At 39.9% G+C, this 19,568-nt stretch overlaps 1 protein-coding gene across 1 annotated transcript in view; it reads left to right on the plus strand.

Annotated features, from left to right (window-relative positions):
- LOC120565631 (adhesion G-protein coupled receptor D2) overlaps positions 1-19,568 on the plus strand; it is a 97,409-nt gene that overhangs the window by 49,645 nt on the left and 28,196 nt on the right. The window contains exons 21-23 of the mRNA XM_039811535.1: positions 697-738; positions 5,389-5,442; positions 8,954-9,098. Of these exons, the coding sequence (XP_039667469.1) occupies positions 697-738; positions 5,389-5,442; positions 8,954-9,098 (241 nt within the window). The remainder of the gene's footprint in view (positions 1-696; positions 739-5,388; positions 5,443-8,953; positions 9,099-19,568) is intronic.

Here is a 19,568-nt window from a genome sequence, read left to right on the forward strand (position 1 = left end):
AGTTTTCTGAACGTGAAATATCTTCTTTTATGTGTCATGTTTTTCATTATGCTTCCTCTGTCTCTCTTTCTCCGCTTTCCTCCAATGGTTTTCCTTGATAGTCTCGTTTGGCCTGAGTTGCTCTCTTTATGTACGTGTGTGTATGTGTTCATACTGTCTTTGTTTCCCCATAATTTATGGCTATTTGTGTCTGTTGCATATGTTTGTGTGGGTATGTATACATGTGTTATTTGTGTGTTTGTTGGTTCTCAATCATATATATGTGTGTTACAGTGTCTAAGAACACAGACTGAACAAAGGCACTATAGATTTTCTATTTTGATAAAGCTATATGGAACCTTGTGTTTGAGCCTATGATGGCTTAGTGGGGACTGGAATGAAAAGCGTGAGTATTGTTGAAGAAACAAACACAAGCTGAGCCTTAAGGATGTGGCCCAATTTGGACTCTTTCAAGTCCTGCTTCTTCTCTTGGTACTTTTCACTACAGTCTACTTCAACTCTGAGAAGAAAGGAAAGTACGAATCAACTCAATCATAACTCGAACATGTCGCTCCACTCATTACTTTTCATCTTTTGTTTTTTACTAGAGGATAAGAGAGAAAACAACTGTAACAACTTTGTCCTCCTCTTTTTTTCTCTTTTTTTTCTCTCTCTCTCTCTCTCTTTCTTTCGCTCTTTCTTTGTCTGTGTTTGCAGGGCCTGTTCATCTTCCTGATATATGGGGTGTACAACACAGAGGTAAGTCTGCATTGTGTCTCAAGGCTGTCGGAGTGAATGAGAGAAATGACAAGTTTCTGATGGGCTCCTTGCTTAAAAGCTGTGTGGGTGGGGTGTGTTGTGTGTGTGTGTGTGTGTGAGAGAGAGAGAGAGAGAGAGACAGAGAGAGAGAGAGAGAGAGAGAGAGTGTTTGAACGTGCATCAGTGGATGGGAGGAGGGATGGGAAGGAGGGGAGGGGACATCGTTTCCACGCGAGCGTCCCACTGCCCTTCATGCTTGGACTAACTTATATGCATCCGAGTCCGACCATTAAACACTGACACGCCGCGGTTCTCAGCCACTCATTCCTCACCCACATTGGCTAATATTTCACTGCCTCTTTAAGTTTTTAAACTCACGGCCCTCCATTTAGCATCCTGACAAAGCCGCTGGCCAGGGCTTTGCGGGGTCCCAAGGAGTAACCATAGTAGGACAAAAAAAGAAAAACAATATGCAACCAACAATATGCAATGAAGAAGGACATATTGTATTGAGATGCTGCTTTATTACCATTTAGATACGCCGTATCTGTGTAGGGGTGGAGGGTGGGTGAGTGGCGAGAGACGGAGATATACGATTTAATGGATGAGACTCAAGTCATGAAAATCACTCTTGGTCAAATGTGGCTCTTAGTAAAGTCTAAGTCTAGTCTATGTAAATAGGGTTAACTTTAGATGTGCATATGATATTGCATCTGAGTCTTCTTTAAATACAGCACTAAAGCACTATTTCTCATTTTTACACACTTCCCACTCCAAACTTAAGGAGAAAGTGGGTATCCAAAAAGGAGTTTCCTTGTAGCACGGTTAACAATTCAAAACACAGAAATATCGCCTCTGAAATGTCTGACAAGCAGGGTTCAAAATTAACTTTTTTGTCCACTAGCCAAATGGCTAGTGAATGTTCAATTTTACCAGCCACTCAATAGATTACCATTGCTGTTATGGCTGGTGAGTGAAGCAAATCTACCAGCCACTTGCATATTTTACCAGCATTTGGATAGTAGATGGTGCTAATTTTGAACGCCACTGACAAGTCATTGAAATGCCATAGCAGAACTCTGTTTTCAAACTAGCATTTGAGAAAAAAAAACACACGTGTTAAGTTTTCTGGAGATACATGCAAAATGTTGAATATAAAAATGATTGTTAATTTCTCAGCAAAATAAAATAAAAACCTGTACATTCTGTAATGCAGTATGCTAAAGTAAATCTAACAAACTGGCTCCACTGTGGACGAAATGAACCATGCTTGACGAGTCTTTAGTTCTGATGAATACAAACATACCTCATGTTTTCATTTGCCTCTTGTTGCTTTGACTGAATGTACAAGGTCATCGTCACTTTATATACGCTACATTTTTTAGCCAGCTCTTCGAAAATAATGGTCAGTATTACATTAGTTCCCCCCTTCTCCTCTCTACATGTATTTTGTATGTTTTTTTCTCCAGACTCCTTTATTTCAACTTTATGTCATCATCAAATCTGTTTGTCTGACCATCAACGAGGACATCTCGTATATAACATTTCCATTTCCTGTCTCTTGCTATTTCCCATTTTCTCTTTCCTTTCTTCATCCATGTCTTCTCCAGAGCATTGAGAGCTGTCCTTGAGCCATAGGCGATGCACCGACAATGCAGAGCCAGGGAAGGCTAACCCTTTGCACTGTAAAATAAATCAACACAGCATTCTTGCTTAAGTAGCTTTTTAGTGCTTGGGAATACATTTTTCTTCAACTGAAGTTGCCCTTAACCCTGGGAGCAGCTCATGTACATGTTCTGGTTTTCAAAAGGATCACACTTCTTTGTTAATGTTTTAAATTTTTTTATCATTTTGCCATTATTCACATCACACATTTCTCTTTTTTCTTCTGAACCCTCAGCACCTTTCTTGGGCGCTCCTTTTGTTCTCCTTCAGCCTGCTCATCTTGTGTTTTGTATCTTTAACTGGCTTAACGTGTGACACAGAGCACCACTCTCTGGTTTCAGGTTTCAGCCTCCCTGACACCTGAAAGAAAATATTTGCTCAATAGAAAAATCCTAGAAACACTGAATTGGAATGTTAACACATTTTTTGTTTTCTTCCCTGCAATCAGTGTTTCAGTGAAAGGCCAGTGTGAGACAGTGAGGTTCCTGTTCTGTCTGTATTGATTGAAGCCGACCTGCCTTGATGGCTGGGGACAGAACCCCTCCTTAGATAACATTTTCACACACATGTCTATAGAGTGAAGAAAGAACTTTGCAAAGTTCTTAACCTGGAAAATCAATCAGTTTTTAACCATCTTAGTGCGAAGGAACTTTACCTTGGTGTGGAATTAACTGGTGCCTCAAACACCAAAAAGTTTCCATTCATGAGACTGGTTCCCAGGCTCAGTATTTACCAATATGGCATGGAAGACAGACTGTGTCTGCTGCTATTACACTCAAAATGCAGCGTTTTAATTGCTAATTACCTGACGATAGATTTCCATTATTCATTGCAATTAGCTTTTCCTTGGTGGTCACCTTGTAATCCCATGCTTTGATGACCTTTTATTTCCATCAACTCCAAGGATGTCGGCAGGTGTTGTCGGGCGCGCTGCTTTCATATGGTAATCGCTTAGCGCCCATTTACATGGGGAACCACGCTTTGCATCATTGCGAAACCTTGAGTGTGCGCAAACCCCTTAAACACATAACGATCATCTAAAACAATGCCCTTCCCCTCATTGTCAAATGATTAATTAAGTTGTGTCATGTAATTGCCTCAGCACGCCGGCTGCTTTTGATATCAATGAAATCCCCAGGACTTACTTTACCCATTAAATTGTGTTAAGACGGCGTCTCTCCAACATCTGCACCATGTCGAAGGCCTTCTGCGGATCTTGTCAGAAATAATAGGGTTTTGGAAACATGATGCTAGTGCTGTTGATTCTGCCCTGTCACAAGGCTCGGGCTTTCTTCATTATGTGGCCCTTCAAAGTTGGTATGTATGCAAAACATCCTCTGTATACACATGCTGACTCTGAGACTGTGTGTGTGTGTGTGTGTGTGTGTGTGTGTGTGTGTGTTCAGTGTGGTGTCATAATTTATAACACGCTGTGACTTAATGAAGCCATAAGCCATAATGCATATTCACTAACGTGGTGGGCTGGGCTGGGACGGGCTGTAGTGATGAGTTCCCATCCGCTACAAATTTACAGTGAACACTGACAATGTGCACGGACACATGCAAGTGCACACACACATACGGACCTCATAAGTGCCGGAGGCTTTTCATAGAAGACTTCACCCTACTTAACTGAACTACTAACACACTGAGTAATTGCTGCTGTTCTGTATGCTTTTTATTTTAATATTATGTACTTGTTTACAGTAGCAAATGGATCATACTAAAAAGAATATAAAGGTTTTCCAATATCAAATGAATACTATTTTATGTTAAAATATTATGTTATGTTTTCCCCCATTTTTATTAAACTGTATTAGTAATTTAAAACATTGTAACTTTCTAGCAGGGAAATACATTTATTTAAAACTGCTGCTGTGTGGCAAAATATACATTTTTGAACATTCCGATATTTTCATTCCTCCACCATCCTTCCTTAGGAAAATGCTGGAGCTATTTTAGATTGAATCCTACATTTTGAATATTATTTTGTGTTTTATGTCTAGTAACACTAATTCTGTTGTACCAAACCAATATATTGACCTATGATTTAGTGATCAGTAAATCTATACTACCATAAAGTTGCAAGCACATCATTTCTTTAAAGTGATTTAAAATAAGAAATGTTTTAATTTTAATTCTATAAAATGTTTTTCATAGGATAATTAATGCAGTTTTTTTCAGTGGACAGACTAAAATGGTGAATTATTGTCTTGTATCCCGTGATATTAATTACAAAATATTGATATTAAATGTTTGTTGATATAATTAATTATTAGTAACTAGTCATAACTACTTGGATGGGTTCAATTTCAAAATATCAATTTAAAAGAAAAATGTTTACATTAAATTCATCAGTTAAATACAATTAAAAATTAAAAAAAGAAAACCAAGGAGGTTTAGTTAATAAGCAGGTAAATTATAAATGATGGTCTGGGTTAGTTAAAAAATAAAATGTATGCATGTATAGCTCCAAAATCTCTAAATTTATTGTCTTATATTGCATGTATTAAATGAAAGTGTGCAGTACACTGTTTTCATCCGGAGTGTAAAAATGTAATCTGTTCTGCTAGGGCGGTCCCTTCTCCTCCAATAGCTCCATTTGTTGGTCCCGGCGCTCTATGCTGACAGATGATAGCTTGAAGTCGTCTCCTTAGTTTGCCGGCTCTATGTGTCACTTTCAAGTCCCATTAGCCACTAAGACATACTGGAACACCCTCTCGCACGCACGCACGCACGCACGCATGCACACTAACACACACACACACACACACACACACAGACAGCTGTCAGTGCCCGCAAACTAACACTCCAAATTAGTTATTTCCCTTCCATATTCTCTTCTCCATTCTACACTTTGGGTGCTCGCAGTTGTTTGCTATGAAAGATTTTTTGTTTTGATTCATTGTAAGTGTGTTTCATTGAGTGCGGTGTCAGATACACTTATCTCTTTCTCTCCCGCTCTCTCTCTTTTTTTGGTTTCAGGTTCGGAGCACAGTCAACAGGATCAAGGAGAGGAGAAAAGCCCTTAATTTTTCAGTATGTAATCCTGTATTTTTTGTTTTTAAGTGTGTGTGTGTGTGTGTGTGTGTGTGTGTGTGTGTGTATGTGCGCACGTGCATGCGTGTCTGATACACACTTATGTGACAGACTAAATTTTCCTTGTCAATGAAAGCTGGCCACAAAGATGCCCTTATACATCAAACATAGACCCTCCGTAATAGCTCTCCCCCTTCCTCACTCTGCCTATTGCAGCACCTTCATCCCAGCAATGTCAAGCTCCGTAGTGGGTTACACTTTTCTAATCCAGGACAAGCCGTCCCCTGATATTAAAGTGTCAGGCTAGTATTTATACCTTGTTGGACGCTGCCGTTTGGCTGAGGTGGTGGGATGCTGTGTGTGTGTGTGTGTGTGTGTGTGTGTGTGTGTGTGTGTGTGTGTGTGTGTGTGTGTGTGTGTGTGTGTGTGTGTGTGTGTGTGTGTGTGTGTGTGTGTGTGTGTGTGTGTGTGTGTGTGTGTGTGTGTGTGTGTGTGTGTGTGTGTGTGTCTAGGAAGATCATACTGTAGCCTACGCAAAGCACTTTAAAAGTACTTAATAGTCTCTAGCACACACAAACAGGCACACACCACACACACATATTGACAATTATAGACCCTAGCACCTTGACAAACACCTACTCTCATCATTCCACACTCCTTTGCCCTCACCATTTCTCTCTCTCTCACACACACACACACACACACACACACACACACACACACACACACACACACACACACACACACACACACACACACACACACACACACACAAAATGCATCTTGTCCCTTATGAGTGATAACATTAACTCCACTCCTCTTTGGCCAGTAACACTTTGTCCTGCCCCTCCCACTGCACCCTGACCCACACATATGTACCCCCCTAGTATCCCCCACCCTCACACACTTCAGGTCATTGAAGAAGGAATGAAACCATTTCTGACGGTTGATTATTATTTTTTTTTTAAATATCAGGGCGCCCCTACTTCCTTTTGACCCCCCACCTCAGAGATGGACACTGTAAGGATGGGAAGAAATGAAATAAATAAATAGATAAATTAAAGTGTGTGTGTGTGTGTGTGCTATGTGTACTGTGTGTTGGGCGGGTTGGTGGAGGGGCCCCCTGGGGCCCCTAGCCGCCAGGTGCAGTCTGATATATTGGCTGTTCTCAGTTTATCAGTGAGCCCCCCCTGTCTACTGTCATTTTTACTGCTTCCTCTCCCCTCTGGTCGTGGCAATTTTCCAATCTTGCCGGGTTCCGCTACCAGAATGCGTGTTTTAGCCATCACTGTCGCCTGACGGTTTTTAGCTAATGCTATTTTGTGCCATTAATCCTGCTTGAAATACTGTATCTACCTGTCCTTTGGTTATATAGGAGACATTTGGCTCTAGATGACCGCACATGCCCCTATATATTCCTTGTTGTAAAACATAGGATTGGGTATCGTGCCTTGCCGGGGCTTTGGCTGTGTTATTGTATATGGGGATCATTTGAAGACGAATGGCACTCGGAGATAGAGGGGTTTATATTTTGTATTATTTGCAACGATTGAAGGGTTAACCCAATGGGATAATTAACTGCAACTAAAATTTAAGGATTTAAAGTGGTTATTCAAAATAAAACAGATCATTTGAAATTTTCATTGTCCCTTTTATTCCTTGATCACCAACATTACAACAGCTTAGCCGAGGTCATCTGATCTATTAGATATTCTAGCATCTGTAGGATGATTGTGTCTGATACATATTTTTAAGTAAGGTGAAGCACCAGGCTGATACTGTAACAAGTCATTCACTGGATCTTCTCAGTGCACATAACATCAGATTATATATATATTATATAACCTAGCACAAAACGTGAAAATCATTAAAATATTGTGGGAACAATTTAACTATAAATTGCTTTTGGTGCAGTGACATGACACACCTCTGACCCCGACGACCTCTCCTATAAATTCCACCAGACCTAATCGCACACTCTCCCCTCTTAAATTATACACTACATTCAACCTTTTCAGCGCTCTTCCATGTGGTAGCCCTCTACAGGGGCGCGGGGCGCACACAGCTTTTTTAAGCCTCAGGGGGTGGAGTGTAATACTCACACACACACACACACACACACACACACACACACACACACACACACACACACACACACACACACACACACACACACACACACACACACACACACACACACACACACACACACACACTTTGACCAGTGTTGAGTGCCTGTTTGATACCAAGTATCTCCTGACCCACCCTGACCTCCCTCTTGTACACACACAGCCAGATTGCTTTGTGAAATAAAGCTGTCAGTCGCAGGACCCAAATAAAAAACAACTCCCCCCTATACTTCATGCCCCTGACACCACTGAAATATAGATATAAATTGGAAGTGGATTAGTTTTTTTGATCTTAATTCAAGTTTTGACAACATATAGGAAGCAATGAATTGGTCTGAATCAGTCTTGGAGCTGGAAAAAAATTAATTGAACTGGAATGTGATTTTCACAAGTGGACAGTAGAGAGTTGGTGCTTCTTTTCTGTATGTCTGGTACCACAGAAACAGGTATGAAATAGCTGCATGTTGTCTGATCAAAGACTTTAAATGCTGTTTATTTCTGTTGCTGGGACCCCTGGTTTGAGTGACTTACAATGACGTGTAGCAGTGCAAGTATTTGTCTTTTTCCACTTGTGTGTGTATATGTGTCGTATTAACTGAAACTATACATCAACAACACACAAAAGCAGCCAGAATGGCAGCCCCCAATTGTAGAGGCATTCCTGTGTGATAGAAGTAAAGTATGAAATATAAGAGGCCCTGGAGCCTGTTGAAGCCCCCCAGTCTGTTTGAGAGCTGTGCAAACAAATGGGTTTTCTGTGATTGCAGTTTATTTTGGTCTGGCTGGAAGGATGCGTGTGCATGTGTGAAACACTGAGGTCTCTGAGTTAAATTCATAGAGCAGCTGCTCAGGTTTGGTCTTAGAATTGTGGGAAGGACAATACAGTAGTCTACAATAGCCCATGACATTAATGTTAATTAATGTAAGTCTAATGTAATTGGTAATCAGAGAAAAACTATTATCAAAATAGGGAAAATGTAAAACGCCATTAATCCTTTTAACTGATTAGTTCTTCAGTGCACAATATATCCTCTTATGTTCTTTTTAAATACAAAAGGTTGACTTTAAACTGTGTGAATAGTTTTTTTTTATAAATTGTGTTTAATGCAAACACAATTTTAATTTATTTTCTATCACCTATTAAACTGGAATGGATATAAAAGAGAGAGTCACAATTAGTCTGATGATCATTGTGATGAAAGAAAAAATGTGCATCACTAAAATGCATCACCAATGATCAGCGAGTAAAGAATGGATGAGTTGATGATGGATGGTTGATGCCTTTGTTCTCATCAGTTAATCCAGTGACTGTGTATTCCTTTACAGGTACACAACCCTACAGTGAACTCCTGCAGCTGATACTGCCTTCTCATTACTTACAGAACTGCGCCAGTTCCCGACCATCCAGCTCAGTTACCAGCTCTCGTCCTGTCAGTTTCCCATTAGGAACTACCCAAAGCCAAGAGGAGGAAGCCACCTACACTTGCAACACTCCCGGCCTGGGGAAGGAGGAAGAGAGGACCAGAGGTGAGTTATCAGACTAATCTCATACAACCATAAGGCAAATCAGACTCTTAGGGCCCTATCTTGCACCCAGCGCAGCAGCACACAAACATGCAAAAGATTAAAAATTAAAATATTATAATGTGAAATAGTATCATGATATGATCTCCTTGCGTGCTTTCACTTCATGCAGGAGCAGATCAGTTTCTTCTCCTGAAAATCTCTCCTTCCTGCTTAGCAAATCCGCCATCATAATAGCAATGCGCCAAGGTACAAACGCGCCTGGCTTTTAAAGAGAATGACACTCTTATTGGTTTATTGCATGTTATGCCAAAAACACACCTATAAATTAATTAAGACACTAAGTGCTACCCTTTTGAACAATGTGCCTGGCACACAGACCCTTTTTCCGCCGTTAAACTAGCAAAAGTGGATTTGTACACGCCCTAAACGCAACTGCACCAGGCACTTCACGCCGTGTGCTTAGATTGTTAAAATAGAGCCCTTAGCCTCTCCCCAATTATATATACTAACTTTTTGATTTTCAGTCACTGACATTATCATTAATGTTATTAGTTAGACCTGTGCTTTCCCTGCGTTGACAAGAAAATATGTTTGTTGAGAAAAAGATCTATATTCAGACCCAGACATATAATTCTCATTTTAAAGTTGACCGTGCGGTGACAAGGCAAAGCCACTGAAACAATGAAATGCTAATGATAGTTTTATGAAACATTAGAAAGAGCCCTAGTATTTGCTGAAATCAGATTCACCTCCTGCCTGCCTCACTGTAATATCCTCTTGCTCAGGTTTATCTCAACAGTCTCAAAGACACATATATTTAGAGTCTGGTAAAACATGGGGTCTATGCAAATGCTGAAGCAGGGAAAATTTTACGGTATCCTGTTTTGTCACTTATTGTGAGTGTATAGCCTACTGTACAGGACAGCGGCTATCTGTGGTGTAACATAGTGTCGATGAGAAACCTAGTTCAACAATCTAAAACCCATTATAGTATGTGTATTTGAGAACTCCTTTCCTTTGTGCCATAAGGTAATATAAAAAAAAAAAGACATATTGGCAGACAGCTATTCAGGCGGGTAATCTCCAGCTTGAATTCTATACTCATGTTTTAGGCTAGACTTTAAATCATATGAGTAATGGGCCAAAAATGCCGAACCAAGAAAAACCTAACTGAGCAACTTTCACAGCAATAAAATGGGTGCTAGCTTGGATCGCTGCATCCAGTATTCACAGTACAACTGTGATAAACTTAATTCAAAATAGCTATGACTGGAATCCAGCTATTATTTCTTCCAGACTTCTGTCTAACTTTTGAATACAGTTACAGTTGGGGCTTCGGTACTTCACCTAGTACTATTTCTAATTCACTTTTTTGTAGTTGATCAAATTATTTGAACCAGCTTTCCTTGTTAATTTGATTACTCTGCCAGTCTTGCTTCTCAAAAAGCACAAACAATCCACCATCTCTTAAAAAGAATAAGGAAGGCCACCCATCATGTGCTATTTTTTTAGAGTGAAAGATGAAATCTGAATATATAAGAATAGGTGAATTGTGTGGGTTGTGTGCCTTTTTTTCTTAACGTATGCTCTCTTTTGAAGAGGGCAGCCCCTGTAGCCTTGCTTTTTGAAAAATTCCAGTCAGAAGTGCCTCTGAATTAATTTCATTTCAAATACAGCCAAGCCTTTTCACTTAATAATTCAATGAAATTAACAAGTGTTGACAGGTCATGTGTGGCGTGTGTGTGCACAGTATGTGGGTGGCAGACTAGGTAGGCCGCACCTCATTCAACCAAACATCTACTGCATTATTCCCACTCGATAAGTTCCAATAAGACCCTCCTCTCACATTTTTTGAGGCAATAAGTTTTCATAAAGACTTCTGTGCATAAGCTTTTAATTTGCACTCACTTGCATATTATGAGTTACACCTAGCTAAAACTAATGCAGTCTTTAACAACAGCTCTGCAATAAATTGTGTCTTCATTAAGTTTATAATGTTGCATTGTTGAAAATCTTTGGAATGGTGTTTAACTTAATGGATATTTTAGAGGCTTTAGTTAGTTTGTGGCGCTGTCAATTGTATTGTGTTATGCAGAGAGGTGTTTGCAAAGTTGCCATGAAGTTGAATCAAGTTTAAGCTATGTATATGGACATATATTCCCCCACTGTTCCCCCACTGGCATATCTGCAAGGCATTACTGCAATGCACTCTGAAACAGAGAGTAGCGTCTGGCCTGTTGATTGAAATCAGACATCAGAAATCTTGTGTTAAACTTGAACACTAACCAGACACCCTGGCTTCAATCTAGCTGCCCGACCCACGCTGCACTCAGCAGAGTTAAGAGTCATTTGGTTTTGGAAAAGATTGGAGATACCCGTTTCAAAGCAGAAAAAAGAAAGAGGCAGAGGTCGATCCCTGGTTTCATTCTGTAATTTAAAGCCGGTCTTAGTGTCACTTGCTCTGTTGCCCTAGTTGATGCAGCATTTACATTTTTTTTTTTTTATGCAGCATTTACAGTGTTCATTTTTTTTTTTTTTTTTAAATAAAAAAAAAAAAAAAAAAAATTTATGAAAATAACAAAAAAGTATATATTTGACAATAACAGAAATTATATTGACAATGTTTAAGTTATGCCCCATTTATTTATGGGGCATGTATTGACAATGATATAGAACAATATGAATAAACACACAGTGTCTGTATCTGTTAAATACTCTGTGGGTCATGGTTTAGGACTTGTAAAATAATGATATTAACATTTGAATAGTACATGTGCTGTGTGCTATTGCTCCGTGTTGCCGCTCTGTGCACCTCCCAGACTGTGATTTACAGCGTTTCCTTTGCAGGGGATTTGCATGGTCCTCAACACTATTACTGTCTCTTTCATTCACTCAGCGTGTAGTAGTTAAATCAGTCCCTACGCCACATTTACATGACCGAACCTTCAATGCAACCTGATGAATCAAACTCGGCAGCAGATAACATGTTTTTTGATGTAACGCAATTGCAGAAATAATTGATTGTCAGATGATATTATTCAGCCCATTTGCTACCCCTTCAATCTGCTCCCTTAATGCTACTGCATGCGAATGCGATCGGCTCCGTGTGATTGAGTGCTGGGAATGGGTTGGCTCATACACTACAAACTAGTGCAACTGTATGCTTATTATCATCCAGCAGGGCATACGCAGGCAAACATGCACCACATTCACTGTAACTAATCATCATCAAAAGTCACTTCACTATAATCTCATACTACATGAGGTGACTGAATATATGTTTTCATACTGGTATTTTTTTTTATAAACATGTCTGTGATCCTGTGAAATGGTGATACAGCAGTTGACCAGTTTCTCTGAAAGGGCAAGTGGACAGTTTGATTATGTTTGATTGATTCAATCATTAATGTTGTCATACAGTTTCTCTAAAATGTAAAAATTCAAGCAGTGCAATACTTAAAATATGCTTGCTATCATTTCCGATCAAATAGCATTTATATAATTTGTAAAACAGAAAATCATCGAACCAAACCATGACACGACTGAAAATGAGCAGAATCTTGCCTTTTGGGAAGTGGTAGATTAACAATATTGATGCCTTTATTTTAAACGTACGCTCCACATATGGTACAATATGTCTTCTCGTCATGAAGCACAAACAACAACGAACAAACAAGCCCAATTTTCCCTAACAATAACCACACCATCTCCTAAGTGATAGTGGTAGCTTGCATGTACAAGGTCAACCCCTTTCTTATGCCTTTTCCATCTTTCTGTTTACTCAGGTTGGTTGGCACAAATGTCCACAGCAGAAAGTGGATTATGTTGAGGGTACATGGTGAAAAATGTGAACAAAATAAAGCACATATTTTGCTGTGAGCACACGAGAAGGACAAGTGCATAATGAAGGAATAGGGGCTGAAGTGTGGGGGGGTATATGAATTGAAAGGGGAAGGGTTGTGTGGGTGTTTGTGTATGTGCATGAGTGTTGCATTCCCGATGAGATGGCCCCACACAATGGCTGAGTTGAAGGCTGTGGGCCCTTTTAAGCAGGAAAAATATGCTGGATCACTAGTGTTATCTCACGTCACGTTCTTGCTTTGTTAAAGCGTCCTTCTCAACGAATAAAGATGGACAAGCAGTTATCTTTCTTTTGTGGTTCATGTTTTGAATTCAAAAGGTTATTGAGGTTTTTGTATTGGGTCACTTTTCCTTTAGGCATTGTTTTACTTCTTGAGAAATTTGGGTATGTCACGCTCTTTCATGTCCAATTTGTGTCAGTATTGATGGTGCAATGGCGATGGCACGTGTTCTTGATGTCATAGTTTTTTTTTTTTTTTTTTATATAAATGTGATGGTCATAATCATGTTAGAGATTTTAGTCAGGATTTTTTGTGGTGAGATGTCAACATAACCAGGTGACTTTACTGAAGAAAAAATACAGTATTGCAATCCTCACAAGTTCATCGTAGCAAACCTGATTTTTGGTGTCATTTCCAGTTTACATAACTCAACTTGTAGGAACCATATGCCTACACGTTGCTGACATCTGACACCCATTCCCCTTCCTCTTTTCCTGACATGTGTTCCTCAGCATCCCTCGCAATTAGGGGCCTTGTAGATAAAGTAGTATGGCGGTCTATTGCATGCATCTTCTGCAGATTACATACAGATCCTTTGCTGACACCACCATGGGGTTGACTCCCCCTTGCCTCCCTCCACTCACACAACAACACTTGTCATGCATGTTTAGCCCAGTTCATTGACATGCAACAGGATCCCCTGCTCCAAAGATACAAAAAAGAAATATTCCCCTGGGTAATGACAGCATGTTTGAAGCAATCATCTGGGTGCTTGCTGTTGATTCACTTTCTTCTGTTTGCAAGTCCACTTCTTTATACCATGCACTATGAATAGAGCTGTGCAATACTGGAAAAGTCAAATGTCACAATATGTTTAATATATTACCTCAATACCACTATATGCTGTATCAATGAAATATATACTGTTTTAGGGATACATATTGGAGATGTCCACTCAAGTTAACACAAGAAAACTCAAAGACCAAATTGTTAGAGGGATATAATGTCCAGCTCCTCAACTACATGCCATCTTTACCAGCAGGACAGTAACACGCACACACACACGCACGCACGCACGCACGCACGCACGCACACACACACACACACACACACACACACACACACACACACACACACACACACACACACACACACACACACACACACACACACACACACACACACACACACACACACACATCATATTTCACATACTGTTAGTGCAATTTGTAATTAGATTCTTTTTCACTTCATAGACACATTTGTTTAACATTATGAAGTACTATTCTACAGTACCCAGTTTTTCTAAGACTACTGTATTCAGAAATCAATTGTCTGTGTGCACTGAAGTCTGTTTTGAACATAGTAAGAAATGTTTGCCTTTAACTGTAACCTATTTTACCAGTCAATTTAAAAACAGAAGTTAGTATTTATATGCTGGCTCAAGGTGGGCGGAGTAACAGTTTTTTTCCTAGTTTGATAGTGGTTTAAAACTACTTGTGTTTTGGTTTCAACTGGTGCAACAGGCCACTGGTATTTGGAGTCACCAAATGTGCTTTAGGAAGAATAAGAAGAAGAATTTGTTGCTCTGGGAATTGACATCACATTGATAATTACCAAAGCAGAATCACAGACATTAGTGCTGAGGTGTGCCTGTGTGACAGAGAGGTATTTGGCCTCTGAGCGGCAGCTCGTGTTCAATGTCTCGCTGATGCAAACTGATGTGTACTAATTCTACATCTGCTCAAAGCAAACATGGCATAAAAGTTCAGCCAAGTCCCCAAAAAATCCCTTCCCTACAACTTATCTTCGCCTCCTCTTTCTCTGTGCACAAATTAAATTTGACGGTTTCCCCTGTATCCTTTATGGATTTTGAAATCACGGACAAATAAGTGGATATGAATTTTGGGTTTTGTGTGTGTTTGTGTGTGTGTGTGTGTGTGTGTGTTTGAGATTTGGCTTGTTGGCCTGGCTGTTTAGAGCATATGTGGCCCTGAAATGGGCTCTTGTCATGTGGGCTGAAGCTTTGAGGACTTGATTGTAGCCTCAGTGTAAATACCCAAACAAACATGCAACAGTCAAAATGTGCTATGGGTTTGCCATATATTTACATTCCTCTTCCTCTCTCCCACTAGGTTTCTTTCACTCTCTCTTCCTCTTGCGTCTGATTTGTTAATGTGTATTAACTTGCTAGCTAGCTTTTATTTATTCTTTTTTCTTTGCTCCCTCTCTTCCTCTGACACACATTCCTTCCATTCCTTTTATTCTCTGTTTGTGAATGATATTTGTAATATTTGTGGTTCCATGTGTCATGGCTAAATTCGGAGACTTTGTGACAGGAATTAAGATTTAAATTGTCAGTTTAAAGCACTTGTCCACCATTTCTCACTGTTGTGTGAAAAATCTCAAAAACATTCTTAGATCATTTGAAACACTTAAACGACTGCATTTTCTGCACTCGTACTACATTCTGGCATTTCATATTCATCACCCCCAATGAAACAAATCCAAAGATGAAATATTGAGCCCATTTGGTTGTTCTTAAGTGGCTTTAAGCGCAACTGTTTATGCATATTCGCCCAGCCGCTACAAAGCGTACCAGGCTTCTCAAATTTGTTTTTCACAGCTGTTCTGCATAACAACGCCACGCTATCACGCACAGGCAAAAGTCTGGTGAAGGGAATCTATTCATAATTCAAAGAAACAACAAGGCACAAGCAGTGGCGTTGTCAGATATAACAAATTGAGGAGGAAAAGAGTTGAATTTGTATCTGCTTACAGAGGTTGACTGCATTTTACATACTGCAGGTGCCGCTGAGTGCGTGGTAATAGGATATATGATGGATGGCCAAGCCGCATGGGCTCCCATTCCTCTGGGTTATTCATCTATTTATCTGCTTATTTATTTATTGCTTCACCCAGAGAGACCCTCGCAAACTCAGGATTTGCCTAAGGTGCAATAGTACCTAAAAGAGGCCTAGCATTGGCCAGTATGGAAATGGGAGGACCATTCCGAGGTATGGAAATCCTCTGTTGAGCAGTGTGTCAGGTGTACTGATGTCTGTGCTGACGTTCATTGGTGGTGTTGGTGGTTTAAAGGGGCCTGCTGTTTGTTGAATCTTGAATCTTTCAACTAAACCAGAAAACAAAATCATGACACAGTGTCTCACATTGTAGAAACCCCAAATGAAACTCAGATTGCAAATATTGGAACATATATGCAAACTTATTCAGACATATATTTCAACACATGGTAGTAGAGCCAAGCTTTTGTCATTTGAAGGATTGTTATTAGTACTCTGTTTGCAGAGATTGCACATTGGTTAAGAATTTCTTTTGCAAATTGGTCAGCTATCATACTGTCTAAACAAACAAAAACATTTCCAAAAGTTTGAAAAATGAAAGATCCACCTTGTTAAATTAAAGACAACATAGTCATTAAATTGAAACCAAACAAGATGAAATCAAACTTTAAAAATAATTGTGTGATATATTTGAATAATATTGGATTGATAAAATGCACTTCTAGCAGTCAGCCTCACACCATGAAACCAAACCTACAGGGACATGGAGCCTTTGATCGCACACAGCCATCAGCTAACTGCCTTTCATGTTTAACCCTGTCACTGCTCCCCTATCGAGGGTTTCACGCAAAGACCTGCATGTTCCCTGGGGCAGGTCACCTCTCCTGGGCCAAGCTGTCTCACAGTTTACCACGCCCCACGTCATTACCTCGCTCTCCAGCAAAGAGGGGACACTCCACTCTATCTTAGTAAATATGCACTGTATAAAGCTGCACTACTCAATATTTTTGTATGAAAATACATCAGCCTAAATCACAAATTGTGTCCATCCTTCCTTGTGTGTCCACTGCATTTTCATACACGTGCATCAATTTTTCTGCAAGCGTCTTTACACAGTACTAAAGCAGTCCCCACTACCATCATGCAGCTGCCAACAGGACCTCTAAACCAATATCAGCACTCCCCCTCCCTTCCCCCCCAGAACATTTTTCCATCGTCCTCATCTCAACAGCCCATGGCACGACATAGCCGGCAGCTTACGACGAAGCAAAGTGGGGAAGAGGGAGGGAGGAATGGGGTAAGGGGGGAGTCAGGCCGTAGATCAGGGCAGGGAGGATGGCGGCGGGACCAGGGGGTGACAGGGGAATAACATCCCTTTCTCCTCAATCGACAGGGACCATAACTCCTGCCTCTCCAGGGACAGATTGAGAAAGGCAATAGCCCAAGGGGCTGTGAAGCACGGATGCTTAGGAGAATTGAAAGTTAAAAGAAAAACGCAGTTTGCTGAGCCACTGCCACTGATTCAGCCGACAGCACCACTCTTTGCTACTGGGATTTTCTTATTTCTTGTAATTCTTTTTTTTTTTTTTAAGACAGCAGTAGAAAGGCCCAAGTGACATACTGTCCATATGGATTATCAAACAATATATCTTCAAGGGTTGTCATGTAGTATTTTCCCCATTTTTGTTTTCTGCACTCATTGAAGTTAGTGGGAGAATGTGCACATCTTTCTTTTTTAGTGACCTGAGGTGTTGGCCTCAATTGACAGTAAATAGTTTTTTGGTGGGAGAGGTTGATGAGATGAAAATTGTTTCTGAAGAGATTAACTTTGTTCTTTTGACTTCATTGCCACTAGTTAGCGATAAGCTGCCACAATTAGCCAATAACACCTTGGCAATATGTGTTCACACAGGCAGTGACAGAATCTATTCTAGTGCCAGACATGTGTGTCGCGTTGGATGAGGCAATCCCGATGTGTGATGTGAACACTGTTTACATTTTTTTTGTGCATTACCACCTTTGATAGTCAGAAGACAAGCATATACTTTTACATTCAATTGGATAACATGTCTGACTTAATCAAAAAAGACACTCATTTAAAAAGTGAAGTCATTTCTGATAAAGTCCCACCAGAGCTGTGAAGTTGTATATGACTCTGAAGTCTAGGGCCGTATTACACACAATGCAGATGTATTTCTAGAGTGCTGATGTAATGTAATAGAGTCTTCTCTGTTTGGTTTACCCTATACAGTAACTATGTATAAATGATGAAACTGGAAAGAGAAGATAGGAAATAAATATAGAGTATTGCTGCAGAATACCTTATATAGTGACCGGTGAGTTACAGTACATGTAATGGTTTAATAAAAGTATAGGATGGCGATTCACACTGTTTAACTGCTATGTGATTATACAGTCAGCGCTGAGTCAGCAAATAAATCACAGCTCCTCTCTCCCCTCACGCTGCCTGTTGTCTCACTTTTTTAATTTCTCTCTCTCTCTCTCTCTCTGCTCACTAAAAAGAATCTCAGCTTCAGTCTCTCTCTTGTTTCTCTTTCTTCCCCTTTTCCTTTATCTTCCTCTCTCTCTCTTTTCCATCTCTCTCTCTCTTTCTCTCTCTTTCTTTCTTTCTCTCTCTCTCTCTGTCTTTTTCCATACACTCTGTCACTCACTCCACTCCTCAACATTACCCTGTTTGGAGTGGGCTGGGAGCAGGCGGGTAGCAGCTTTTATGGCCTGATCAATTTTACAGTGGCTTATTGAATAGCTTTTAATGCCCTCCTTTACTTTCAGTTGTAACCTGCAGAGTGTCTGCCGCTCCAGGGCTGATATGATGGCTCGCCAGAGAGAGAGACAATAAATTTTAATACATCGTCTCTGGAAAATTACACGTTTAATCATTGATTTTTATTGGCTCATCATGATAACATTATCCCAGTGGGTGAGGGTGGACAAAAGAGCGGCTATTAAAATAAAAGAGGTTGAATTAGTTATGGCATTTTAAAGAGTGAAGTTGACAAAATGAAATGGTGGCATAACCAACTTCCTTCATCTAATATACTGTGTATTGATTGGTACTGTAACTGTTATATATGGACAATTTGATGCAGTAACCATTTAAACAAGTGGAACCATCTCCAGATATTTTTCACTGTGTCAGTTTGTTGAGACAAAAGACAATATTGAATGTCAACTGCTGAATGTTTTAATGGCCAGGAATTAAAAGGAAAAAGACTAATATAATTTCAAATGACTCACAGACCAAATTATATTGTGTACAGGGTTTCTGTTGGGGCTGTTTGGTAATAGTACCTCAGTTATCTGTAGATCTATCTCTACTTTCCTGAAATCAAAATAGGTTTAAGCTAAATTAACTTTCTTCACGTTGCCGTCTTAAGGGGCAAAAGATCATTTAGATGACATTCAGTCTACAGCGAAGACGGTGTAGTTAATTTGAAATGCTTTTTGGAAGCCCTTATCATTAGCCTTTCCAAAACCTGAAAATGTTCCACCTAGTGAAATGTGTTCCTCTAAGTTAATGCAATTTAAAAAAATACAAATAGATGTAGAATGCATTTCCTCCA

Source organism: Perca fluviatilis, chromosome 9 (assembly GCF_010015445.1).
Source record: "Perca fluviatilis chromosome 9, GENO_Pfluv_1.0, whole genome shotgun sequence".
In the NCBI taxonomy this organism is placed as follows: Eukaryota; Metazoa; Chordata; class Actinopteri; order Perciformes; family Percidae; genus Perca; species Perca fluviatilis.